The 22,204-nt window shown below is 36.6% G+C and overlaps 2 protein-coding genes across 2 annotated transcripts in view; one reads left to right on the plus strand and one right to left on the minus strand.

Annotated features, from left to right (window-relative positions):
* Positions 1–673: 673 nt before the first annotated feature.
* LOC127659764 (ER membrane protein complex subunit 5-like) lies at positions 674–12,268 on the plus strand. The gene is made up of 4 exons (XM_052149717.1): positions 674–800; positions 9,431–9,483; positions 9,588–9,691; positions 9,839–12,268. Exons 1-4 carry the CDS (start codon positions 680–682, stop codon positions 9,990–9,992), a joined length of 432 nt encoding a protein of 143 aa, XP_052005677.1. The 5' UTR covers positions 674–679; the 3' UTR covers positions 9,993–12,268.
* A 1,325-nt stretch (positions 12,269–13,593) lies between these two features.
* The window catches only part of ints6l (integrator complex subunit 6 like), a 31,587-nt gene continuing 22,976 nt past the window's right edge, over positions 13,594–22,204 (minus strand). Inside the window, exons 11-18 of the mRNA XM_052149801.1 lie at positions 21,893–22,003; positions 21,082–21,297; positions 19,488–19,614; positions 18,850–18,992; positions 18,458–18,686; positions 16,721–17,089; positions 16,457–16,550; positions 13,594–14,952 (exon numbers count right to left, since the gene is read on the minus strand). Coding sequence (XP_052005761.1) covers positions 14,847–14,952; positions 16,457–16,550; positions 16,721–17,089; positions 18,458–18,686; positions 18,850–18,992; positions 19,488–19,614; positions 21,082–21,297; positions 21,893–22,003 — 1,395 coding nt within the window. The 3' untranslated portion in view covers positions 13,594–14,846. The remainder of the gene's footprint in view (positions 14,953–16,456; positions 16,551–16,720; positions 17,090–18,457; positions 18,687–18,849; positions 18,993–19,487; positions 19,615–21,081; positions 21,298–21,892; positions 22,004–22,204) is intronic.

Below are 22,204 nucleotides of genomic sequence, written 5' to 3' on the forward strand. Positions count from 1 at the left end.
ATTCCTTTAATGAAGAAGTTCTATATATGGACCATATTCTATTTTAAATATTTTGAAAACATTTTCAGTAAATTTCATTGCTGGTAATTAATGAAGAAGGGTTTTATATATGGATTCTGGTCTATTTTATATATATTTTATTACATTTTCACAGTAAATTGCATTAGTGGTAATTATTATTATTATAATACATCTATTATGTACACCTCTTTTTTATTGCCAGGGTAGTTTAAAAAAAATATACAATTATACAAACTTTATTGGAAATAACAAAAAATGAAAGAAATTAAGAAAGAAAAAAAACAGAAAAGTATGTATGAAATATTATGTATTAGCACTTACACAATTAATGAATGTTTATGATGGTGACTTGTTCAGAAATAAAACTACAGAGAAGACAGATTGTAAACAAGGCTGCGAAATTTTAAGACGCTTTACGTTTCCACTCTTACATTTGTGTTGGGTAGGAAGTTCCGCCCTACACTGAATGGACTGAAAAAAGTAATCTATGAAAATATTCTTTTTTTTCTCCTTTTTTCCACCTTTTTAACTTGCATGTCACCATTTAAATTAATTTAAAGTATTACATTTTAAAAGTATATGTTTATATACTTCGCTTATTAGCAGTGGGAAACCGGAAGTAGGATTAGATGACGCAGCGCTCATTGAGGAGAGCTTCATGCACCTCGGCAGCAGCTCTATCACTTGCTCTGGAGTGAAAATGGCTCCGTCCTTCTGGAAAGGTATTGTCGGTGTTGGGCTTTTTGCCTTGGCACACGCAGCGTTTTCAGCGGCACAACGTAAGTATTGTTCATCCAGAAATAGAGGGTAATAAATAGAAGGGTAGATTTTCAGGAAGCTGTGGCGGATTCGACACATGCGAGATGTACGGCCTCTCTGCAGATCTCAATGTGCATGACAGTTACAGCAGACACATTGGCTGTATCTCAAAAACCGGGTGAGCTACCTACCTAGACTGCATTTCGGGGCGCTTAGTGGTAGTTAGCTTATTATATTTTGAGTCACAGCCGTTGTATCAGCAGAATATATAGGGAATGAAGTTGTTTTCTACCAATTAATCACTGATTATTTTAGCCTAGCTGACACGGATGAAAGAACAATGTAGATTTAATATCGTGCCATGCGTGTATGCGAGATTTATAGGGGTGCTTTTGTAAAGCCTTTTTGATTGTTACATGGAAACTTATTTTCAGTATGTGTATAATTTAGCCTTATTCAATATTCCCTGCACAGTGCATACAGAGTCCTGATTAACCTTTAATAAGGGACGAAATGTTTGTTAAATTAAACGTAGCATTGACCATCGTGTTCGTTTCCTTTCCAAATGATGCAACTTCTTTTGTCTGCTATTACATTATAATGCATGCAGTGAGTCAGGAACGTGTGCAGTATCTCGACAGGAGGTTGTGAAATTAAATTAAAGAGTTAAAAGTAGGACTGTTAATGTGCAAGTGATGTGTGCTAACGATGCTGAATCCAGCTCATTGTTCGCCGAAATAACCATTCTACCTTAAAAGAATGGTGGGTGGCAAATAAGACCTCCCGCGTATTTTCATTGGCTGTATTTTTTAAAGGTACAGCTGCACTGAATATCTGAGGTAGTAAATAGAAAAGTAGATGGGTATTTGAATAGACTATCCACATTTATTAAATTATTTTCACAGCATTTTGAAGGGAATTTAAAATTGCTGTAAAAGGCGCCTGTGACCATGTTTAAGCTAAGGTAGTCTGTGCCTTATATAAGACCCATCCATCCCATATTCTATGTGAAAGTCTGTAAAGATGACAAAGATTGCTATTTAGATTTGATTTTCTTTATCACTTTTATTATAAATCATCTAACATGTTACACATCACAATACTCACATACTAACTACGACTTTTCCCACTCTGGTTTTTAAAGGCTTTATTAAAAATGACACCATGCTGTGACTTAGGAAAGTTCATAAAAGTAGATAATATTAACGTTACACTTTTTGTACAATCTTTCAATTTGAAAATCGGCAGTATATACACTCACCTAAAGGATTATTAGGAACACCATACTAATACTGTGTTTGACCCCCTTTCGCCTTCAGAACTGCCTTAATTCTACGTGGCATTGATTCAACAAGGTGCTGAAAGCATTCTTTAGAAATGTTGGCCCATATTGATAGTATCTTGCAGTTGATTGAGATTTGTGGGATGCACATCCAGGGCATGAAGCTCCCGTTCCACCACATCCCAAATATGCTCTATTGGGTTGAGATCTGGTGACTGTGGGGGCCATTTTAGTACAGTGAACTCATTGTCATGTTCAAGAAACCAATTTGAAATGATTCGAGCTTTGTGACATGGTGCATTATCCTGCTGGAAGTAGCCATCAGAGGATGGGTACATGGTGGACATAAAGGGATGGACATGGTCAGAAACAATGCTCAGGTAGGCCGTGGCATTTAAACGATGCCCAATTGGCACTAAGGGGCCCAAAGTGTGCCAAGAAACATCCCCCACACCATTACACCACCACCACCAGCCTGCACAGTGGTAACCAGGCATGATGGATCCATGTTCTCATTCTGTTTACGCCAAATTCTGACTCTACCATCTGAATGACTCAATAGAAATCGAGACTCATCAGACCAGGCAACATTTTTCCAGTCTTCAACTGTCCAATTTTGGTGAGCTCTTGCAAATTGTAGCCTCTTTTTCCTATTTGTAGTGGAGATGAGTGGTACCCAGTGGGGTCTTCTGCTGTTGTAGCCCATCCGCCTCAAGGTTGTGCGTGTTGTGGCTTCACAAATGCTTTGCTGCATACCTCGGTTGTAACGAGTGGTTATTTCAGGCAAAGTTTCTCTTCTATCAGCTTGAATCAGTCAGCCCATTCTCCTCTGACCTCTAGCGTCAACAAGGCATTTTCGCCCACAGGACTGCCGCATACTGGATGTTTTTCCCTTTTCACACCATTCTTTGTAAACCCTAGAAATGGTTGTGCGTGAAAATCCCAGTAACTGAGCAGATTGTGAAATACTCAGACCGGCCCGTCTGGCACCAACAACCATGCCACGCTCAAAATTTCTTATATCACCTTTCTTTCCCATTCTGACATTCAGTTTGGAGTTCAGGAGATTGTCTTGACCAGGACCACACCCCTAAATGCATTGAAGCAACTGCCATGTGATTGGTTGATTAGATAATTGCATTAATGAGAAATTGAACAGGTGTTTCTAATAATCCTTTAGGTGAGTGTGTATGTATGTATGTATGTATGTATATATATATACATACACATACACATGCACACACACACAGATCAGCCACAACATTAAAACCACCTGCCCAATGTTGTGTAGGTCCCCCTCGTACCGCCAAAACAGGGCCAACCCACATCTCAGAATAGCATTCTGAGATTATATTCTTCTCACCACAATTGTTCAGAGCAGTTATCTGAGTTCCAACCAGTCTTGTTTATCCTTTATTTAACCAGGAAGGTCCCATTGAGATAAATGATCTCTTCTTCTGGGGAGTCCTGGTCAAGATAGAGGCTTACATACATAGTTACAATAAATGCAATAAAAATACAATAATAAAACGCATTCCACATAACAACAACAAAATAAAAAAAGAGAAACTACAACAAACAAGTACATGTTTCTTTAAAATTGAAATATAAATGTTTTTTTTAAGCTAAGAACATCCTGCATTTTATTCCAGATCCATGGGGCAAAATAAGCAAACAAGGTTTCCCATTTCTGTACGTACTCACAGCACTAATAAATCTTATCTTTCAGCTGATCTTGTGTTATGGCTGTGGTGATTGTAAGTTAACAAATTACAAATATACTTTGGCAATTTACTTAATATTGCCTTTAAAACAAAGATGAGTTTATGTGTTTTCCCTCTATGGTAGAGTGATGACCATCCCAATGAAGCATATAATGTACAATGATAGGTACAATAATTGGCATCTGTTATAAAATAAATCAAGGCATGATAAACAGAATATAATTTACGTAATAAAGACTATCTTGCGTGCATATATATATATATATATAAAATCATCATAGTCTAGAATAGGGATTATGATTTACTTTTCTAATGAAAAAGAAATCGAATTTGGGTCTGATTTTCATTAATATTTTATCTATATGCATGTTATAGGTTAATTTTTCATCTATCCATATATCTAAATATTTATAAGACATAACTCTATCAATATCTTTACCATCTATTGTTTGGAGATTGTGATCATCCAGGTTCAAGCAAGAATGATTAAAAAGCATATATTTTGTTTTCCTTGAGTTTAAGGTTAATTTTAATTTAATAAGTTGTAAAGATTAAAATGCCTCTTGTAATAATGCTAATGCATGACTCATAGAGGATGCCATTGCATATATAATTGTGTCATCCACATACAGATGAATCTTAACTGAATTTACCTTATGTGCTACATCATTTATAAAAATGTAAAATAAAATAGGAGCTTAAATTGATCACTGAGGAACTTGGATAAATCTACAAATACCGCAGCACAATGCTGTTTTCTATCCAGCGAGGTCAAAATATCATTAGTGACCATCATTGCTGCCGTAATAGTGCTATGGCCAGACCTAAAGCCTGATTGACATTCAGAGAAATTATTTCTTAATAAAAAATGTTTTTAGTTGGTCATACACTATACCCTCAAATATTTTAGCCATTACTGATAATCTAGAAATAGGATGGTAATTATTCATGTCAGTAGGATCACCACTTTTTAATATAGGGAGAACCGTCGCTGATTTCCAGATACTCAGTATTGTGTTAGATATCAACAATAAATTAAAAATTGAAGCAATAGACTCAGAGATGATGTTTGCAGCTAATTTAAGAAAATATTGCTCAATTTTAATTTACTGTAGTCTAGGGTAGATATCGCTTTTTGTACGTCAGAAGACGATATAGCAGTAAACTCAAATAAGTCACCATTGTTAAATTTAAAAACTGAATTTCTCTCTGAATTAGAGTTCACTCGGAGTTATGTATGTTCCTACAGAGATAAAATATTTATTAAATAAATCAGCAGAAATGGTTTTGTCCCTAGTTACTGTATTGTAATTGTTTTGTGAATCCAGATACATTTATTATTTAATTGCTCCTGAAGAAGAGTTGATTAATTTCCAGAATTTAGTGGGATCATTTAAATTATCATTTATCATAGTAAGATAATAACCACATTTTAAATGTTTTTATTAATTTAGTACATTTGTTTCATAAGGTTCTATATATTGTCCAGTCCACTAATTTATTTGTGCTTTTTGCTTTAGCCCAGGCTGCATCCCTGTCAATTATATTTTCAGCAATTTCATCATTAAACCAGGGGTTATCTTTTTCACTTTTCCGGAAACGTCTAAATGGCGCATGCTTATCACACAACATTAGAAACGCTGTCTAAAATAATCCCATGCCGTATCCACATCAAGCATATTTGAAACAATACCCAAATCACTATTATAAACATCATGCATAAATGCTTGTTCATTAAAATGTTTCAAATATCTCTTATATTTGAATCAAGGGGATGCTTTTGGCTTTTTACAGTTTCTCACACAGGCCACCACAAAATGATCACTTATAAAATTACAGAAAACTCCAATAGCCGAAAACGATGATGTGCATTTGTTAATAAAATGTCCAGTTGTGTACATTTAGCCATGGTTTAAAAAAAAAAAAAAAAATTATTCAGTCTTGTAGAAGAGTTTATCACTTGCGTTAAGCAGAGACTTTCACAAATGTTTTTAAATGGGTCAGATATAGCAGAGTTCCAATCCCAGTTCAAACTTAATCCACTTAAGGAGATAATCAGCAAGTAAGGTGCATGCCTCACATGCCACTGAGGGGGGACAATAGCATCCAAATATAATAATATCTTGTCCGTTTATAAGTGATAACTGGCCATTCTCTGTTGACCTCTCATTAACAAGGCATTTCCATTCACAGAACTGGCACTCTCTGGATGTTTTTTGTTTTTGGCACCATTCAGAGTAAATTCTAGAGACTGTTATATGTGTAAATCCCAGGAAATTACAGAAATACTCGAACCAACCCGTCTGGCACCAACAATCATGCCACGGTCCAAATCTCTGAGATCACATTTTGTCCTCATGCTGATGGTTGATGTGAACATTAACTGAAGCTCCTGACCCATATCTGCATGATTTTATGCACTGCACTGCTGCCACACAATTGGTTGATTAGATAATCGCATGAATGATTCTTTTGTCCCAGACGGGCTGGTTTGAGTATTTCTGTAACCGCTGATCTCCTGGTATTTTACTCCGAATGGGGCCAAAAACAAAAAACATCCAGTGAGCAGCAGTTCTGTGTATGGAAATGTCTTGTTGACAAGCGGGGTCAACAGAGAATGTCCAGACTAGTTTGAACTGACAAAGCCTACGATAACTTGGATAACCGCTCTGTACAATTGTGGTGAGAAGAATATAATCTCAATGTTATTCTGAGATGTGGGTTGGCGCTGTTTTGTCGGCATGAGGGAGACCTACACTTTACTGGTCAAGTGGTTTTAATGTTGTGACTGATCGGTGTGTGTATATATTTATTTATATGTGTGTGTGTGTGTATACACATACATACACACTGGTGGCCAAAGGTTTGGAATAATGTACAGATTTTGCTCTTATGGAAAGAAATTGGTACTTTTATTAACCCACGTGGCATTCAACTGATCACAATGTGTAGTCAGGGAATATAATGGGAAAATGTACTATTAAAATTTGAGAGAAATTTTCAGAATTTCAACTACTTCAAAGATTTCACATAAAAAAATACTCCCAAATGCAGCATTGACAGCTTTGCATATACTTAGTATTCTAGCTGTCAGTTTGTCCAGATACTAATTTTCACCCCACGCTTCCTATAGCACTTGCGATAGATGTGGCTGTCTTGTCTGGCATTTATCACACACCTTACAGTCTAGCTGATCCCACAATTTTTCCAATTGTCTGTTGTCCAATGCCTGTGTTTCTTTGCCCACGCTAAACTTTCTTTTTGTTTTTCTGTTTCAAAAGTGGCTTTTACTTTGCCATTCTTCCCATAAGGGCTGCGCCCGAGTCTTCTCTTTACTGTTGTACATGAATCTGGTGTTGAGTGGGTAGAATTCAATGAAGCTGTCAGCTGTGGACATATGAGGCATCTATTTCTCAAACTAGAGACTCCAATGTACTTATCCTCTTGTTTAGTTCTGGGCCTTCCACATCTCTTTCTGTCATTGCCACTACATTCTTGGATATTTGAGAATATTTTAAGTAATATAATTATGGGCTCTGCAGGTATGCACAGTCGGCATATACTGTACCTGTGGATGGCTGTGTTTCCAAGGATCATGTTTCAAATATAACACATCAGAATATGGTGGTTTTTTAATTTTTTTTAGTGTATGAGTCCCTCCATGGCACAATGTTCTCTGATTGTTTTGGATTATCTGAAATAAATTAGCCATGCAAATAAGCACTGGCATACACTGTACCTGTACTTAGGTTCAAATCTCGATGATGAAGCGTGATGTAATGTTTAATTTTGTAAGTCTATTATTTTCTCTCTCCCACTATGCTCCCAGATTGTCAAGAACATGTGTATATATATATTTTTTTACTTTAAAGCATATACATTTGTTATATGGCGCTAGGCGTATACTGTAATTAAATTGCATTGCTCTGTTGTTGGCGCTAGCCAATATTTCTATGATGCTCTTGTTCATAACTGCAGATTAATATTATCTACATTTATGAACTTTTCTATGTCACAGCATGGCATCATATTTAATAAAGCTTTTAAAAACAGCGTGGGAAAAGTCAGAGTTAGTTATTTTATGTGAGTATTGTGATGTTTAACATGTTAGATGATTCATAATAAAAGTGATAAAGAAAATCATATCTAAATAGCAAAAATTTGTCTAATGTCATCTTTACACTGACTTTCACATAGAATATGGGATGGATGGGTCTTCTATAAAGTGCAGACTTCCTTAGCTTAAACATGGTCATAGGTGCCTTTTATAGAAACATTTCCTTCAAAATGCTGTGAAAATAATTTTACAAAAGCATGTTGATAGTCTATTCAAATACCTATCTAATTATCTATTTACTACCTCAGATTTTCAGTGCAGCGGTACCTTTAAAAAAAACAAAAAAAACAGCCTTGTTGTGTGCTATTTGTTATTTCTGATAAAGTGCTGTGGTGGTGCTGCTACACAAGCATGTTACAGGGATAATTCACCCAAAAATTAAACCTCTAATCTAATCACCCTCATTCTATCTGAAATGTGACTTTCTTTCTTCTGCTGAAACGCAAAGATTTTTTTAAGAATATTTCAGCTCTGTAGGTCAAACAATTCAAATGAATAGTGGCCAGAACTTTGAAGCTCCAAAAATCATGTAAAGGCAGCATACAATAATCCATATGACCAGTGGTTAAATCCATGTCTTCAGAAGTGATATGATAGCTGTGAGTGAGAAACAAATCAATATTTAAGTCCTTGTTTAATGTAGGTCCACTATATAGTGTACCATTTTAGGTGTCGGACATTTTGAAGTAGTGTCTGAATTCATTCCCTACATTTGTTCACTCATCCTTACCCACAGTGCATTTGGATTTATAATGTATTTTATATAGTATATATTAATGGGTTAAACGTAACAAACAGAATGACTGTTTATTGTTTATACCTTTTTAAAAGAATAAAACATTATAATTGTTGTTGTGATTATTATTATCCAACATGTAAGATAATAGTTCATATGTGATGATGTTTTTGCATCTTCCCCAGCACACTCTCCGATGCTCCGTGTATGTATCATCATCCAAATTCACTCACTCCTTACCTGATATAGGGCACTCACAGACATCCAATTTATATGATCTAGTGAACAAGTGAGCAATTTCGGACACAACCTAAATCTCCACTTTCACATTCTTTTATTTTTGGCGATTCATATTTTTCTTGCATATCACCACCTACTGGGCAGGGAGTAGAATTTATAGTAAAAAAAAAAAAGTACCTCACTATTGATCTGTTTCTCACCCACTCCTATTATATTGCTTTTGAAGACATTGATTTAACCACTGGAGTTGTGTGGATTACTTTTATGCTGCCTTTTATATGCTTTTTTTGACCTGCAAATTTCTGGCCACCATTCACTTCCGTTGGGAGGACCAACAGAGCTGAGATTATAAAAATTGTTTGTGTTATGTAGAAGAAAAACAGTCATACACATCTAGGATGGCATGAAGTTGAGTAAATGATGAGAGAATTTTCATTTCTGGGTGAACTATCCCTTCAAGTTTGTTTAAAGAGAATATTGGGACATAAGAGATGCATTAAACCATCAAAGTATTTAATGTGAAGATTGACCATGTTTTCTTTCTCTTTCAGACCGATCATACATGAGACTGACTGAAAAAGAGAATGAAACGTTACCTATAGATGTAAGTTGCATTAAAATACAGTTGACTGGTCAAATTTAATCAACAATAATAAGGTGTACTTATGTTTGTTGTCTTTATACATAATTTCTTGTCTTGCATTTCAGATAGTGTTACAGACATTGTTGTCATTTGTGGTCACGTGTTATGGGATAGTGCACATCTCAGGCGAGTTCAAAGATATGGATGCTTCCTCAGAGCTCAAAAACAAGTAAGTATATGCAGATGTAATTCCCTAAGATGATAAACTAACACAAGCCATATATTGCTACTGATGCTGTTTGGATTTTTGTCCCTCATGGAGTTTGATTGTTAGAATTCAGCAAGTCTCTTTACTTATTTAATTTTTTTTAACCAGGACATTTGACACATTGAGAAATCACCCATCTTTCTACTTGTTCAATCATCGAGGCAGAGTACTCTTCCACCCTCCTGAGCCAGAAGACACTCCAAGCGCCCAGGCTTTGCCCTCCAATCCCCTGCGGTTACGCAAGCTGGAAAATTTTCACTGAGACTGGCCTTCAGTGGGCTGCCTTGCCATTTTTATTTTTTTTTGTTTGTTTTTTTTAGATTGTTTGTTAGCTCCTCTGTTGGAAAAGGAAAATAAGCATATTTTCCTGTCTTTATGTATATCTGAATATGCTGTACAAACATGCATCTCTTGTGGTTACAATTTTGTCAATGAACTGTGCCAACACCTTTTCCAGCTGATATGTTTGTAAATACTTGTTATCGCTTGGGAGTCTTAAGTCTGTAGGTTACACCTGTAGCCCTCCAGCGGGCTCACAGAAAGGGGGTTTCATCCTTCTGTTGCACAAAAGGCACAAATCCTACCATGTACAATGATGGTTTTTGCCACGTTTTGGCCGCGCAGCTGACCCTAACTGCAACAGGTTCTTCCCGGTACTCTTCCAAAATGAGGTTGATATTATGGACCATACATTGTAATTGTGTTCGGAACCAGTACCTGACTACTGTACTACACAATTGAGCGTGTTTTGCAAATAATCTTGGAACTAATTAAAATTATTAAATCATCTGAACGAGGGCCAGATAGATGAGTTAGGTTAATAGAAATTCTAATACTGTAAACACTCGGTGGGATTGAATGGAACATTTGTTCTTTGAGGAGGCAATGCATTCTGTTTTATTTCATGTTGAGATGCAACTCCTTAATAGATTCTGAAATTGTAGTGAAGAACTTTTAACTTGGAAGATATCCACTCTTTTTTTTGCCCATTTATTCTAAAATCAGGATGCAGTAGTGTGTTTGAAACAGACATGTTCTTCCCATCTGAGAATATCATGACGATGTGAGATGAAGTGTGTTAATTTGACTGTTTACAGGACCTGCTAAATGGTTAGAAGGTTTTATGCCATGCTATGAACAATTTTATGTTCTTATTGGAACATTATTTGGGTGTGGTACTTTAACTTGGTTAATGTAGAGAATGGGCAGTTGAAATTGTCTAGTTTAAGCTCGTTATTATACTAATCCTTCGCTAAACCCCTTTTTCTTTTTTTATTTGGGCCGGAGGAGACCTGCTAAGTATACCAGCAATGGCAACCCCTGTGTCTGTACAATGTTTAGTCTCCTGCTGATAATAATAGCCTATTATACTTCCTTTATGAAAAATGCCTATATGTTGTCAATACGACTTTAGGGTCCCTGCTGTATAAGTAGTAGTTTGTTGACATCATCATGAGTTAAACACTTTTGTTGAAGATCTTAGCTATTGTGTAAGCTCAATTTGTTTTAAATCTATAATTGGAGATATGTTTGTATAGGTCTACCATTTGAACAGCTGTTCTTTGGATTTGCCTATAATTTTGCATTTTATGTGCATGTTGGTCTTGATTCATTGCACAGCCTGTGCTGTTTGTTTCGGAGTGTAATTTCACAGCATTAGGAAGTCACTGTCGAGGGATCATTGTTAGGCTGATTTTAAATAAGGCTTAAAAATGAGAGATCATTACTTTGCTATTATATGATATGTTCCTAATTTTGCCATCTGTTGTCATTTAGGGGAAGTAAACACAGGAAATAAAGTTAGCTTGTGAACTACCAAAAAACTTGGTTCAAGACAGTCCCATGATAGACAATCTACTATACATTGTGAAGAGGAAAAAATAAACAGCAATCTAACAGATGAGGAAAATTCAGTAATTAGACAACCATATGTGAAACACTTCACCACCACAAACATAACATTGTACTGTACACCACAAGATGGAAACTACACCATTATGAGACTTGGCTACAGCTACTTAAATGGTGAATGCTGTTTTATAAATTCATGAGAGCAATATTGGCCTGAACTGGAAAAAAAAAAAAAAAAAGATAAACAATAGTTACATAAGGATGATTAATATTTCTAAAAGTGTCTAAAAATATACTAAATTTAAATTAGTATGTAATTTATGCCAAAACATAATTAAATTGGGATTCCATATCCTCCTGAGACCCAAGTGTGACTGCTGTGTCCATTTTCCATTTCCCTTTTTGATTTGTAACTAGTAGCACCTAATAAACATGCAAAAAAAACATTTTAGAGCAAATAGTTTTCCTAAAAACTGATGCCAACATATGTGGACAGAGGGACAAAGTTGTGAATTTTAAATAATCAAGCTGTAGAAAGTCAAATTTTGTTATCAAATTGTTTAATATGTTTCCATGAGTGTTGGTTATTTTATGTTTTTGAGACATTACAGTTGAAATTAGCATAATTCTGATTCAAAGTAATGGCCAGCATCATCCAATCACTGCCAACCATGTTAAAAAATAAAAATCTACATTATAAATTCTGAATCTATGTACTGATTACCATTGTCCCTTGTCTGCCAAACATCACCTGCAGCCTGAAACTGGGATTTTGGTCACATTTTAGGAGTGAATGCACTTATCTGAATAGAAACCTAGAGGATGCTCTCTTGCTCCCTATGACTTAACCTTCAGTGTGCTGTCTGTCTGCACTGGTTTCAGAACAGTCCGAAATGCTCCTTATTTTTCACCCTAACTCCATATACATATATATAGCATGGATGAACCCATTGATTTTCAATGTGAAAATGCACAGTAAAGGAAAACATTTGCTGAAGTACACAAAGTGTACATTTTGTTTAACAGCATGGCGTTTTGCAATAAATTGCTCAAATTTAAAAAATGGCATTTCGGATGAAATTGGAGACTCTAATCTTTCAACTCAAATAGGATTCATTGTAAAAACTTCATTAAGGTTCTTACCAGATGGAGCTTTGTTGGCGTTTCTTCCAATGACAAATTCTGCTGTGGTCGGCGCCATGTTGTTTGGTTTAACACTTTACTGATAGCCCAGAGTCTTCTGAACTGAGATCAGTGGGTTTAAATGAATTGAAATTATGCGTTGCATATAGAGAAGCCAAAATACAATGTCCACGGCTCCACGCATGTGTATGCAGGGTCGCACGAGGATATAGAACAGCAGGCATAAAAGCTTGGTAGAGCCTCATAAGGGATTAAAGGGAATACACCCAATGAGTTTTAATTTCCATTAGTTACATGCTTCATAGTCATACATTTTAAAACTAATTATAATAGCTGCCAATAAGACATAAGACACTTTATTATCTTTGCATGAATACAACAAAATTAAGTGTGTGGCAACCCTCAGTGAAAGCTGAGAGAAAAAGAATAATGATAGATAGAATAAGTAAAAGAAATGTTCAAATTTTAAACCCATTAAAGGTTTGCAAGTTAAAGCAGACCATTTGAACTTCAACTAAATCATTATTCAGATTAAAATCTAATGTCAGTGTGCTGTGCAAAAATGAACAAAATTAAAGTCATGGGTCAACCTCTTTTGAGAATAATATGGTTACACTTTACAATAAGATTCCATTTGTTAACATTAATGCATTAGCTATCATGAACCAACAATTAACTATATATTTTAACAGCATTTATTAATCTTAGTTAATGCTAGTTAATAAAAATACATTTGTTCATTGTTAGTTCATAGTGTATGCATAAATTATCAATGCAATATACTGTAAATACAATAATGCACAGATTTTTCTTTGTAATGTTTATTTCATTTTTCATTGTTTTCATACAAAATCATAACATTTTGTCTCTATAATATCAGTTTAAAAAATGTTTTATACAATTCTTAAAATATTCTTATGTTCTTGTAGGAATACCATCCAAAAATAATCTATATTATTTATGAACATTAAAAAGTAGTATACATCTGTTTTTAAAAATGAACAAAAACGGGTCACTAATGTAACATTTGTCAGTGAAATGAAACAAACGAGTCTTGCAACTGCTCCTCACTTGAGCAGAGGACGGTGAAACACATCACATGACCACATATTGGACAGAATCAAAACTGTCGACCTGTTGGTCAAGGTCTTCAAACAATGGCTGCCATTTTCCCATTTGTGTGATGATCCAAGTGCGTTTGTCTGTTTGGACAGGGTGGATGAGACAATTTTCAGTTGACACTATTGCTTAGAGGACATTGCATCTTGAAAAATGTAGTTGAATGATACTAATCTATGTGACATTACATATCACCACAAATACAGGTACAGGTCAGCTACCGAGATTTCATACTGAGTCGTCAAGGTCCTTTGTCCTCTTGAGGATCTGCCTGAATACAGTCTGTATTCACTGTAAAAACAACTGTCTGAACTGCATGTAAGTGTTTTCCACAATTTGGAAGTAAAATTGAGCCTGGCATGTACTGATGAGGGAAGGGTTATTGCTCTTAAGAGGTCTACAACTGTATAGTTCCCAATCCAGACTGATTTGAAGGTCCAACTATGTTGTTAACCCCATGGGTTGGTAGCATTTAATGCAAACACAAATCCAACATAGGTCTTCAATACTATCTTCTGTTTTGAACTATCCATTAATGCAAAAAACTGTGGACATAGGTACTCTATAGACATACAGTAATCGCTTCACATGACAGGTATTGACCTCTGCCTTGGATGACCCTGTAACATTACACAGTGGATGAAGCTTGGCGTTTCTGGAGTGTGCTTATTCATGGTTAAATGATGGTCACTTTCAGGCCATCACCTGCAAACTGACAGTAAATCCCTGTTGAACCTGGAACACCTCTCTCCATTGTGAGCACTCTTTCAGAGTTTTGACACAATTCAGGTAATCCTGACCCTAACTGGGAGGGTCTGGAGCAGAGCGTGGCCAGTCAGGCCTCCACATTTCCTCCATCCTCCCAAACTTACCCTCACTACATCTTATCCTAAAGCACAGTACTGAGACTGAAGGGTCGGTCTCAAAACATGTGCTCAGCCGGTGCACTCTGCCGCTTCTCCGTGTTCTTGTTTGCCTCTCAGCGGTGAGCTATGGTGTTTCACTATCTGCTGTGGTGGATGTTGTTGAGCTGTGCAGGCAGCACCTGTCTATCTTCTATCTCCTCAAGAACAGTTTCAAGTTGCTGGATCAGCACACGCTTCTTAAACCTGAAAAATAAAATAAATGGTCTTTGATTAAGCTGTTCGATGTTTAATGAGTCTCTATTTCTTCTAATGGCATGGATGAGGACAAATAAATAGACTGTACACTGTAAAAAAATTATTACACAATTACTATTTTCCTGTAAAAATTCATCCTTATAACAAGATTAATTTACTTGATAAGAAAAATTGCATAATAATTGCATACATTTCAAAATAATTGCAAAATGTTCTCATCATTTACTCACCCTCATGCCATCCCAGATGTGTATGACTTTCTTTCTTCTGCAAAACACAAAGATTTTTAAAAGAATATTTCAGCTCTGTAGGTCCATACAATACAAGTGAATGGTGACCAGACCTTTCAAGCTCCAAAAATCACATAAAGGCTGCATAAAAGTAATCCATATGACTCCAGTGGTTAAATCCATATCTTCAGAAGCGATATGATAGGTGTGGGTGAGAAACAGATCAATATTTAAGTCCTTTTTTCCTATAAATCCCCACTTTTACATTCTGAAAATGAAAATTGAAATTTATAGTAAAAAAGGATTAAAATATTGATCAGCTTCTCACCCAAAGTGATTGCATCGCTTCAGAAGACATATTAAACTACAGGAGTCATATGGATTACTTTAAAGTTGGCTTTGTGTGATTTTTGGATGTCAAAACGTCTGATCACCATTCACTTGCATTATATGGACCAACAGAGCTGAGATATTCTTCTAAAAATATTTGTTTGTGTACTGCAGAAGAAAGAGAGTCATACACATCTGGGATGGCATGAGTGTGACTAAATGATGAGAGAATTTAAATTTTTTGGTGAACTATCCCTTAAGTTTATTTTTCTTATTTTATGCATATAAAACATTTAGAGAGATTTATGGTTAAAATTAGAAAAACTATTTGCCAATGAGGTTAAACTTAATTCAAGACATATTCGCTGAAAACAATTGTTTTGCTTATGTAAATGTATCTTTTTTAAAGAGTGTTTTGATATTTTACTGGAAATCAAGACAAAATACTGATTAAAAAAAAGTAGTGTTTATATATACGTTTATAATATAATATATATATATATATAATAGACCTTTTTTACACAAATCTTGGGGTGAAATCTGCGTAATTTTATGGAATGGATGTAATTTTAGAACAAAGTGTTTAATGGAGCTGAGAGTACTGGACATTTTTGACCTTCAATTTCAGCAGAAATTTGCTCTTTAGAGGTCTGTGGGCGCAAACTCCATGTGGGCCTTGGTCTCAGCGAATTTAAGTCAGGTGAATAGTAAATGCCTTACTTTATAGCTTCACACAGTTCTACTAGATAATGGGCCAGTGCGCATATCACCATATAAGTGCTTTTGATGGGAGATAAGCCTATATTTATGGTGTCAACTCACCACAATTACACAAATGTCAGGTGCGTGATTGTGTGTTCAATAATAACATGCTGATGTCCTCTATAAGAGGAACAAGAAAAGGATGCAGAGTGTGTAACAAGAGCTCTTACCTGGCTGCCTCTTTGATGGCATGATGAATAAAGTACCTCTGCACTGACATTGGTCCTTTCACTTCCTCCAGTAATCTGAATATTGCCTGATAATCTACACAAAGAATATGGAAAAGATTTTAGCTTTATTACTTCCCATAATGTATGCCCTTTTCATAGTTCATGTGTACTTGTTTGAACCTACAGAATACAGAAATGAATAGGCTTGAAGTATTCATTTGGTATTTTAATTCATCTGTACTGTAATTATAATGAGATACTCACTGCGACCAGGTTTGCGAACCTCTTTAATGACTCGAGTGCGCAGCTCTGCATTACTCCCTTCCAGGGGAATCATAACAATTGTGCCCTGTGCTGGAGCATCGGCATCATTGCCCTCCAGCGCCTCTTCTTGGTCTAGAGGACTCAAGTCCTCACAGTTTTGTGTTTGATCAGAGGGTCTTTCATCCAGACAGTTCTCCAGTCCCATTCTCTCTTCCTCACTGTCTGGTGCCCCATCCTCTTCCTTCTCCTCTTGAGGTGCAGGTCCTCCTTCTACTCCATCTTCTCCTCCAGGCCACTCATCTCCAGACTCCCCACCCGGCACTTGTTCTCCATTACTTTCTGTGGCCACAACACTATTCCCCTCTGTTCCTGTAGGGGATAACATATGATGAGATACTTCTGCTTAAATTCATGGTCACTTTTTGAATGCATTCACTAAACAACAACATGACCTCTTGGGCTGATAAAGGCAATAATGTAGGGTACAAGGCTAAGTTCAGAAAAGCATTTAAACCCTTTAACGCATACCTCAGGTCTTTAGAGACCCAGGACCTCATTCCACCCCCTGTACCTCATAAATTCCCACACCTCTTTACTATTTCTCAACCTTTCTCTTCTGAATAGTGTAACACACGTGCACACACACAAAAGGCAAAATAAAAACTTTTATAACTGCTTAATTACCAAAAATGTATAGAGTCATTAAAGACCCTAGATATGTAATAGTGTCGTTTGTTTTGTATTTGTGCTTCCATAAATCATTTTTATGTGATTATTTCATATCTATATACGTTTAATATCACAGGATATCTATTTCTTTGTTTATTACAAGAGAAATTAGTACTATATTCATACAAATGACTACTATATCAAGTTGATGGTGAATTATCAGTATCCCATAGGCGTGCACACATACATATTATACTTATAATTTCTTACACGAGGTGGTGCTGATGTGTCAGTGATTGACTTGATATACATATGACATTGCTATTTGAGGAAGAATCAACGTGGAAGTAAACTATAGCAAGTATAACACATGAACAGTTTGATTTGGCTATTGTCGTTTGGTTGTACTACTGAAATTATGTAATACTGAACTTATGTAAGTTGAGCATCTATTTAGACTCAAAATGTGCCTGAGAAAACACATGTGTAGTTTATGTGTAAATTATGTGTTATGTGTAGCTCAATATGTGTTTTTGAAAGCCAGTTGCATCTCATGAAATTTCAGTGTGGAATAATGAATCCTGTTCTTGATTTTTTGCATTATGTCTTTGATATCTTAATATATTGTATTCTATTGTTTTCCAATTGTCTTTAATTCTTTTTTTAATTTGACACAATCTGGACATTTGTAGATCCATTTGTGATAGATATACATGCCAGGGCTCTAAAGAGCCGAGTATGTAATAATGTTTGGTGAAACAACCATGCATTTAAGGGTTAAAAGTATACTTCATTCAAAAATTGTAGTTCTATAATCATTTACTCACCCTCATATTGTTTCAAACCCATAGACTGACTTTTTTCCATGAAACACAAAAGGAGATGTTATGCAGTATGTTAGTCTCTGTGATTATTTACTTGTATTAATTGTTTTTCTATACAATGAAAGTGAATAATGACTGAGGCTGTTATTCTAGTCAATATATTTTGTGTTTCATGGAAAAAAATATTCATACAGTTTTCGAACGTAGCCCAAGATTCAGTAAGGTGTGGTTCAGAGAACTTTACCTTTGTGGAGTGGGATGGGCTTAATGATTCCTTGCTGACCCTGGGTGCCTGTGGGGCCCTTGCCCAGTACATGATTGGTTATTATTGGAGGTGTTTGGGGCCGGCGCAGTAGAGGGGACATGCTCCTCCGCCTCTTCAGGGCAGTGCCCGAGTTCGCATCCCCTATATTCCCTCGCTTCTTATTTTGTGGGCCTGTTACAAACTCATCTGCTTCATCTATCATCATCCCCTGTTTTTAACAAAACGACAAAGAAACAAATTTGAGGCACTTTCTATCTGTTGAAGTGTTGCCACAGTTAAACTAATAAGTTATACTGTGACTTCAAATGTGATTTATTTGTGAAAAACACTGCCTTTAATGGATATTTGCAATATGTATGACATGCAGGCACCTTCTTGTCCTGTTTGAATGGGTTGCCAAATGTGTGCAGTCGTTTGGGCTGGTCCGGATCAATTTCACGCAGAGGTGATGGCATCATCTTCAGATACTCCTGATAATTTCCCATATGCCCCACTGGAATACTGTGCAAGAAGTCTATGGAATCATGGAGCACATTTCAACATTAAACTAATACCAACTGTCCATCCATGTAAAATTTTAATGGAATGCCAACAAGAAACTGTGGTAAAAGCGTATAGTGTAGCCTTTGTGAACATTCACCAATAGGGATGGGAATGATAAGGAATTTTATCATTCTAGTTCCGAATCCACTTGTGGTTCCTGTAACGGTTCTCTAAGCGATTCTTTTAATAATTTTTAAGAAGAGTTGAATTATTATTGCATTCTGTACCTCAGAAGCCTATTGTCAAATTAGGAGATCATTTTAAATTTCAATACAACATTCTTGAAAAGAATGAGTAATTCTAGCATCTATTCTCCCAACCTTTCTCACCATAGCGAATAGGACTTGTTTGTTTCTGTTTCTTGTAATGTTTACCAAAGAAAAACATTCCTATATGCTATCTGCAACGGTTTGACTGTTTTAGTAGTTATGAAGGTTCATAAAATCTGTGTCTTAGGTACAATTACCATCATCCTGGCCTCTGATCAGCTTCTGTGTCGTCCTTAAAAGGTTGGATCGCATTCGGGTCACTTGATCCAGAAGGTTCCGCCTGGGAATATCATAGGCATTCCGATAGGCCTGGGGCTTCAAATCCTTGAAGAGAAGGACAGTTGATTTCAACATCTCCTTATAATTCTTATATTTAACTCAGATGTCTAAAGCTTCATATACACTCACTGAGTACTTTATTAGGAACACCTGTACACCTACTTGTTCATGCGATTATCTAATCAACCAATCACGTGGCAAAAGAGCAATGCATAAAATCATGCAGATACAGGTCAGGAGCTTCAGTAAATTTTCACATCAATCATCAGAATGGGGAAAAATGTGATGTCATTGATTTGACCGTGGCATGATTGTTGGTGCCAGATGGGCTGTTTGAGTATTTCTGTAACTGCTGATCTTCTGGGATTTTCACGCGCAACAGTCTCGAGAGTTACTCAGAATGGTGCCAAAAATAAAAAACATCCAGTGAGTGCCAGTTCTGCAGACGGAAACACCATGTTGATGAGAGAGGTCAACGGAGAATGGCCAGACTTGTTTGAGCAGCCAGAAAGGCTACGGTAACTCAGATAACACTCTGTACAATTGTAGTGAGCAGAATAGCATCTCAGAATGCACAACATGTCAAACCTTGAGGCATATAGGCGGCAACAACAGCAGAAGGCCACGTCAGGTTCCACTTCTGTCAGACAAGAACAGAAAGCTGAGGCTGCAGTGGGCACAGGCTCACGAAAACTGGACAGTTGAAGACTGGAAAAATGTAGCCTGGTCTGATGAATCGATTTCTGCTGAGGCACACAGATGGTAGGGTCAGAATTTGCCGCCAACAGCATGAATCCATGGACCCAAACTGCCTTGTGTCAACAGTCCAGGCTGGTGGCGGTGGTGTAATGGTGTGGTGAATGTTTTCATGGTACAATTTGGGCCCGTTAATACCAATCAATCATTGCTTGAATGCCACAGCCTATTTGAGTATTGTTGCTGACCATGTGCATCCCTTCATGGCAACCCATTTTAGAATGGCTACTTCCAGCATGATAATGTCACAAAGCAAAGGTTGTCTCTTACTGGTTTTATGAACATGACAATGAGTTCACTGTTCTTCAGTGGCCTTCCCAGTCACCGGATCTGAATCCAATAGAACACCTTTGGGATGTGGTAGAAAGGGAGATTCGCAGCATGAATGTGCAGCTGACAAATCTGCAGAAATTGCATTTTGCAATCATGTCAACATGGACCAGAATCTAAAAGGAATGTTTTCAACATCTTGTGGAATCCATACAGTGAAATCAGCCAAAGAATTGAGGCTGTTAAGAGAGTGAAGGGAGGCCCTACCCAGTATTAATATAGAGTTTCTAATAAAGTGCTCAGTGACTGTGTATATAAAGATGTCCACGTCCTAAGAATTCCCCGGAATTAATCGCCACCACCACCACCATTAAAATAAGATCTGCCTAATGCTAACTACTCCCTGACCCAACAGCATAAAATGAGACATGAATGATTTCAGATTGAGCCTGTAATGTAATTCAGCCACACTAAAACAGTCTGCACCTTGTTGAGGAGTGCAATCTGGAAACCAGCAAACTCTTTGAAGTTCATGTCGACGAGTCGGAGGGGCACCTCGCCCGTGATGCCCTGCAGCAGCTGCTTGAAATCACAGTGGTGTGCCAGGGACAGGGCACTCAAGTGGTTCTTCACCTTGATGCCTGTCTCTTGAGGAGGCTTCTTTCCGACAGACACAATTAGACGGTCTGACTCAATCTTTGCCTGCCAATGAACGTACAACTTGATTAAAAAAAGATTCACTTCAAAAATGTACTCAGTTCACTCAAGCCTTATACAGATTGGAAATATTACTGAGTGAATACATTTTTTCATATTAAATACAGTGTGACCTGTATTGCATGTCAAAATAAGCAGCATGCCAAGATTTTTAAATGATGGATGTCTCATCACATTAACAGTGACATGAAAAGGACAATGTTTTTCCTCATTAAAAAGGTTTTGCATCTAAAGAAATGAACTGTACTTTTAAAAAATATGTTCAAATATCATGTTCAACCTCATGAGATGAAGAAAACAGTTCTATCGGTATCCTAATAAATTCTGTTTTGTTTTACATGGACTGGGTCCCCTCATATTAAGATCACATGACCAGCCGAATACTACTTATTTTATATTGGCAACCCAGTTATCGGACAAATAAATTAACAGAAATAAATTAATTATGGCTGACTACAAATAGTGCATTTTTACAATGGTATCGGATGCTGCATCCACACCGCTAGGTGTCAGACGACTGCCATATTGGTAACAAAAAAACATATATAATGACTGAATGCACCTTTATCTATCAGCTCACCTGCTGGCTGAGTTTTTTCAGGTAGGATATTACACTGTAGCTCAGGCCACAATCCATGTTGTCAGAGATGAGATTTGGGGCTCCCATCATCCTCAGTGCCTTCTTGAGGGGCTGCAGGCAGACAAAAGAGAGGAAGAGTAGAGAAGCACAGACAAAAGAAGTGAAAATAAGGACTCACTCAGCAGGAATCTGCACTCAGGGCACATATCCTTGACCTCATTACTACCGTTAACAGACTATAAAACAAATACATCTCATAATAGAGGTCAGATCACAAGTGACCCATGACTACATCTAAAAGCCCAAGAATTT

The sequence above is a fragment of the Xyrauchen texanus genome, chromosome 19 (assembly GCF_025860055.1).
Source record: "Xyrauchen texanus isolate HMW12.3.18 chromosome 19, RBS_HiC_50CHRs, whole genome shotgun sequence".
Lineage (NCBI taxonomy): Eukaryota > Metazoa > Chordata > Actinopteri > Cypriniformes > Catostomidae > Xyrauchen > Xyrauchen texanus.

Bases quoted from the DNA above. Each gene is read 5' to 3' on its own strand.
- LOC127659764 (XM_052149717.1), top strand. From the start codon at position 680: ATGCACCTCGGCAGCAGCTCTATCACTTGCTCTGGAGTGAAAATGGCT. The intron at 801-9,430 runs GTAAGTATTGTT...TTTCTCTTTCAG, and splicing joins AGCGTTTTCAGCGGCACAAC to ACCGATCATACATGAGACTG. The intron at 9,484-9,587 runs GTAAGTTGCATT...CTTGCATTTCAG, and splicing joins ATGAAACGTTACCTATAGAT to ATAGTGTTACAGACATTGTT.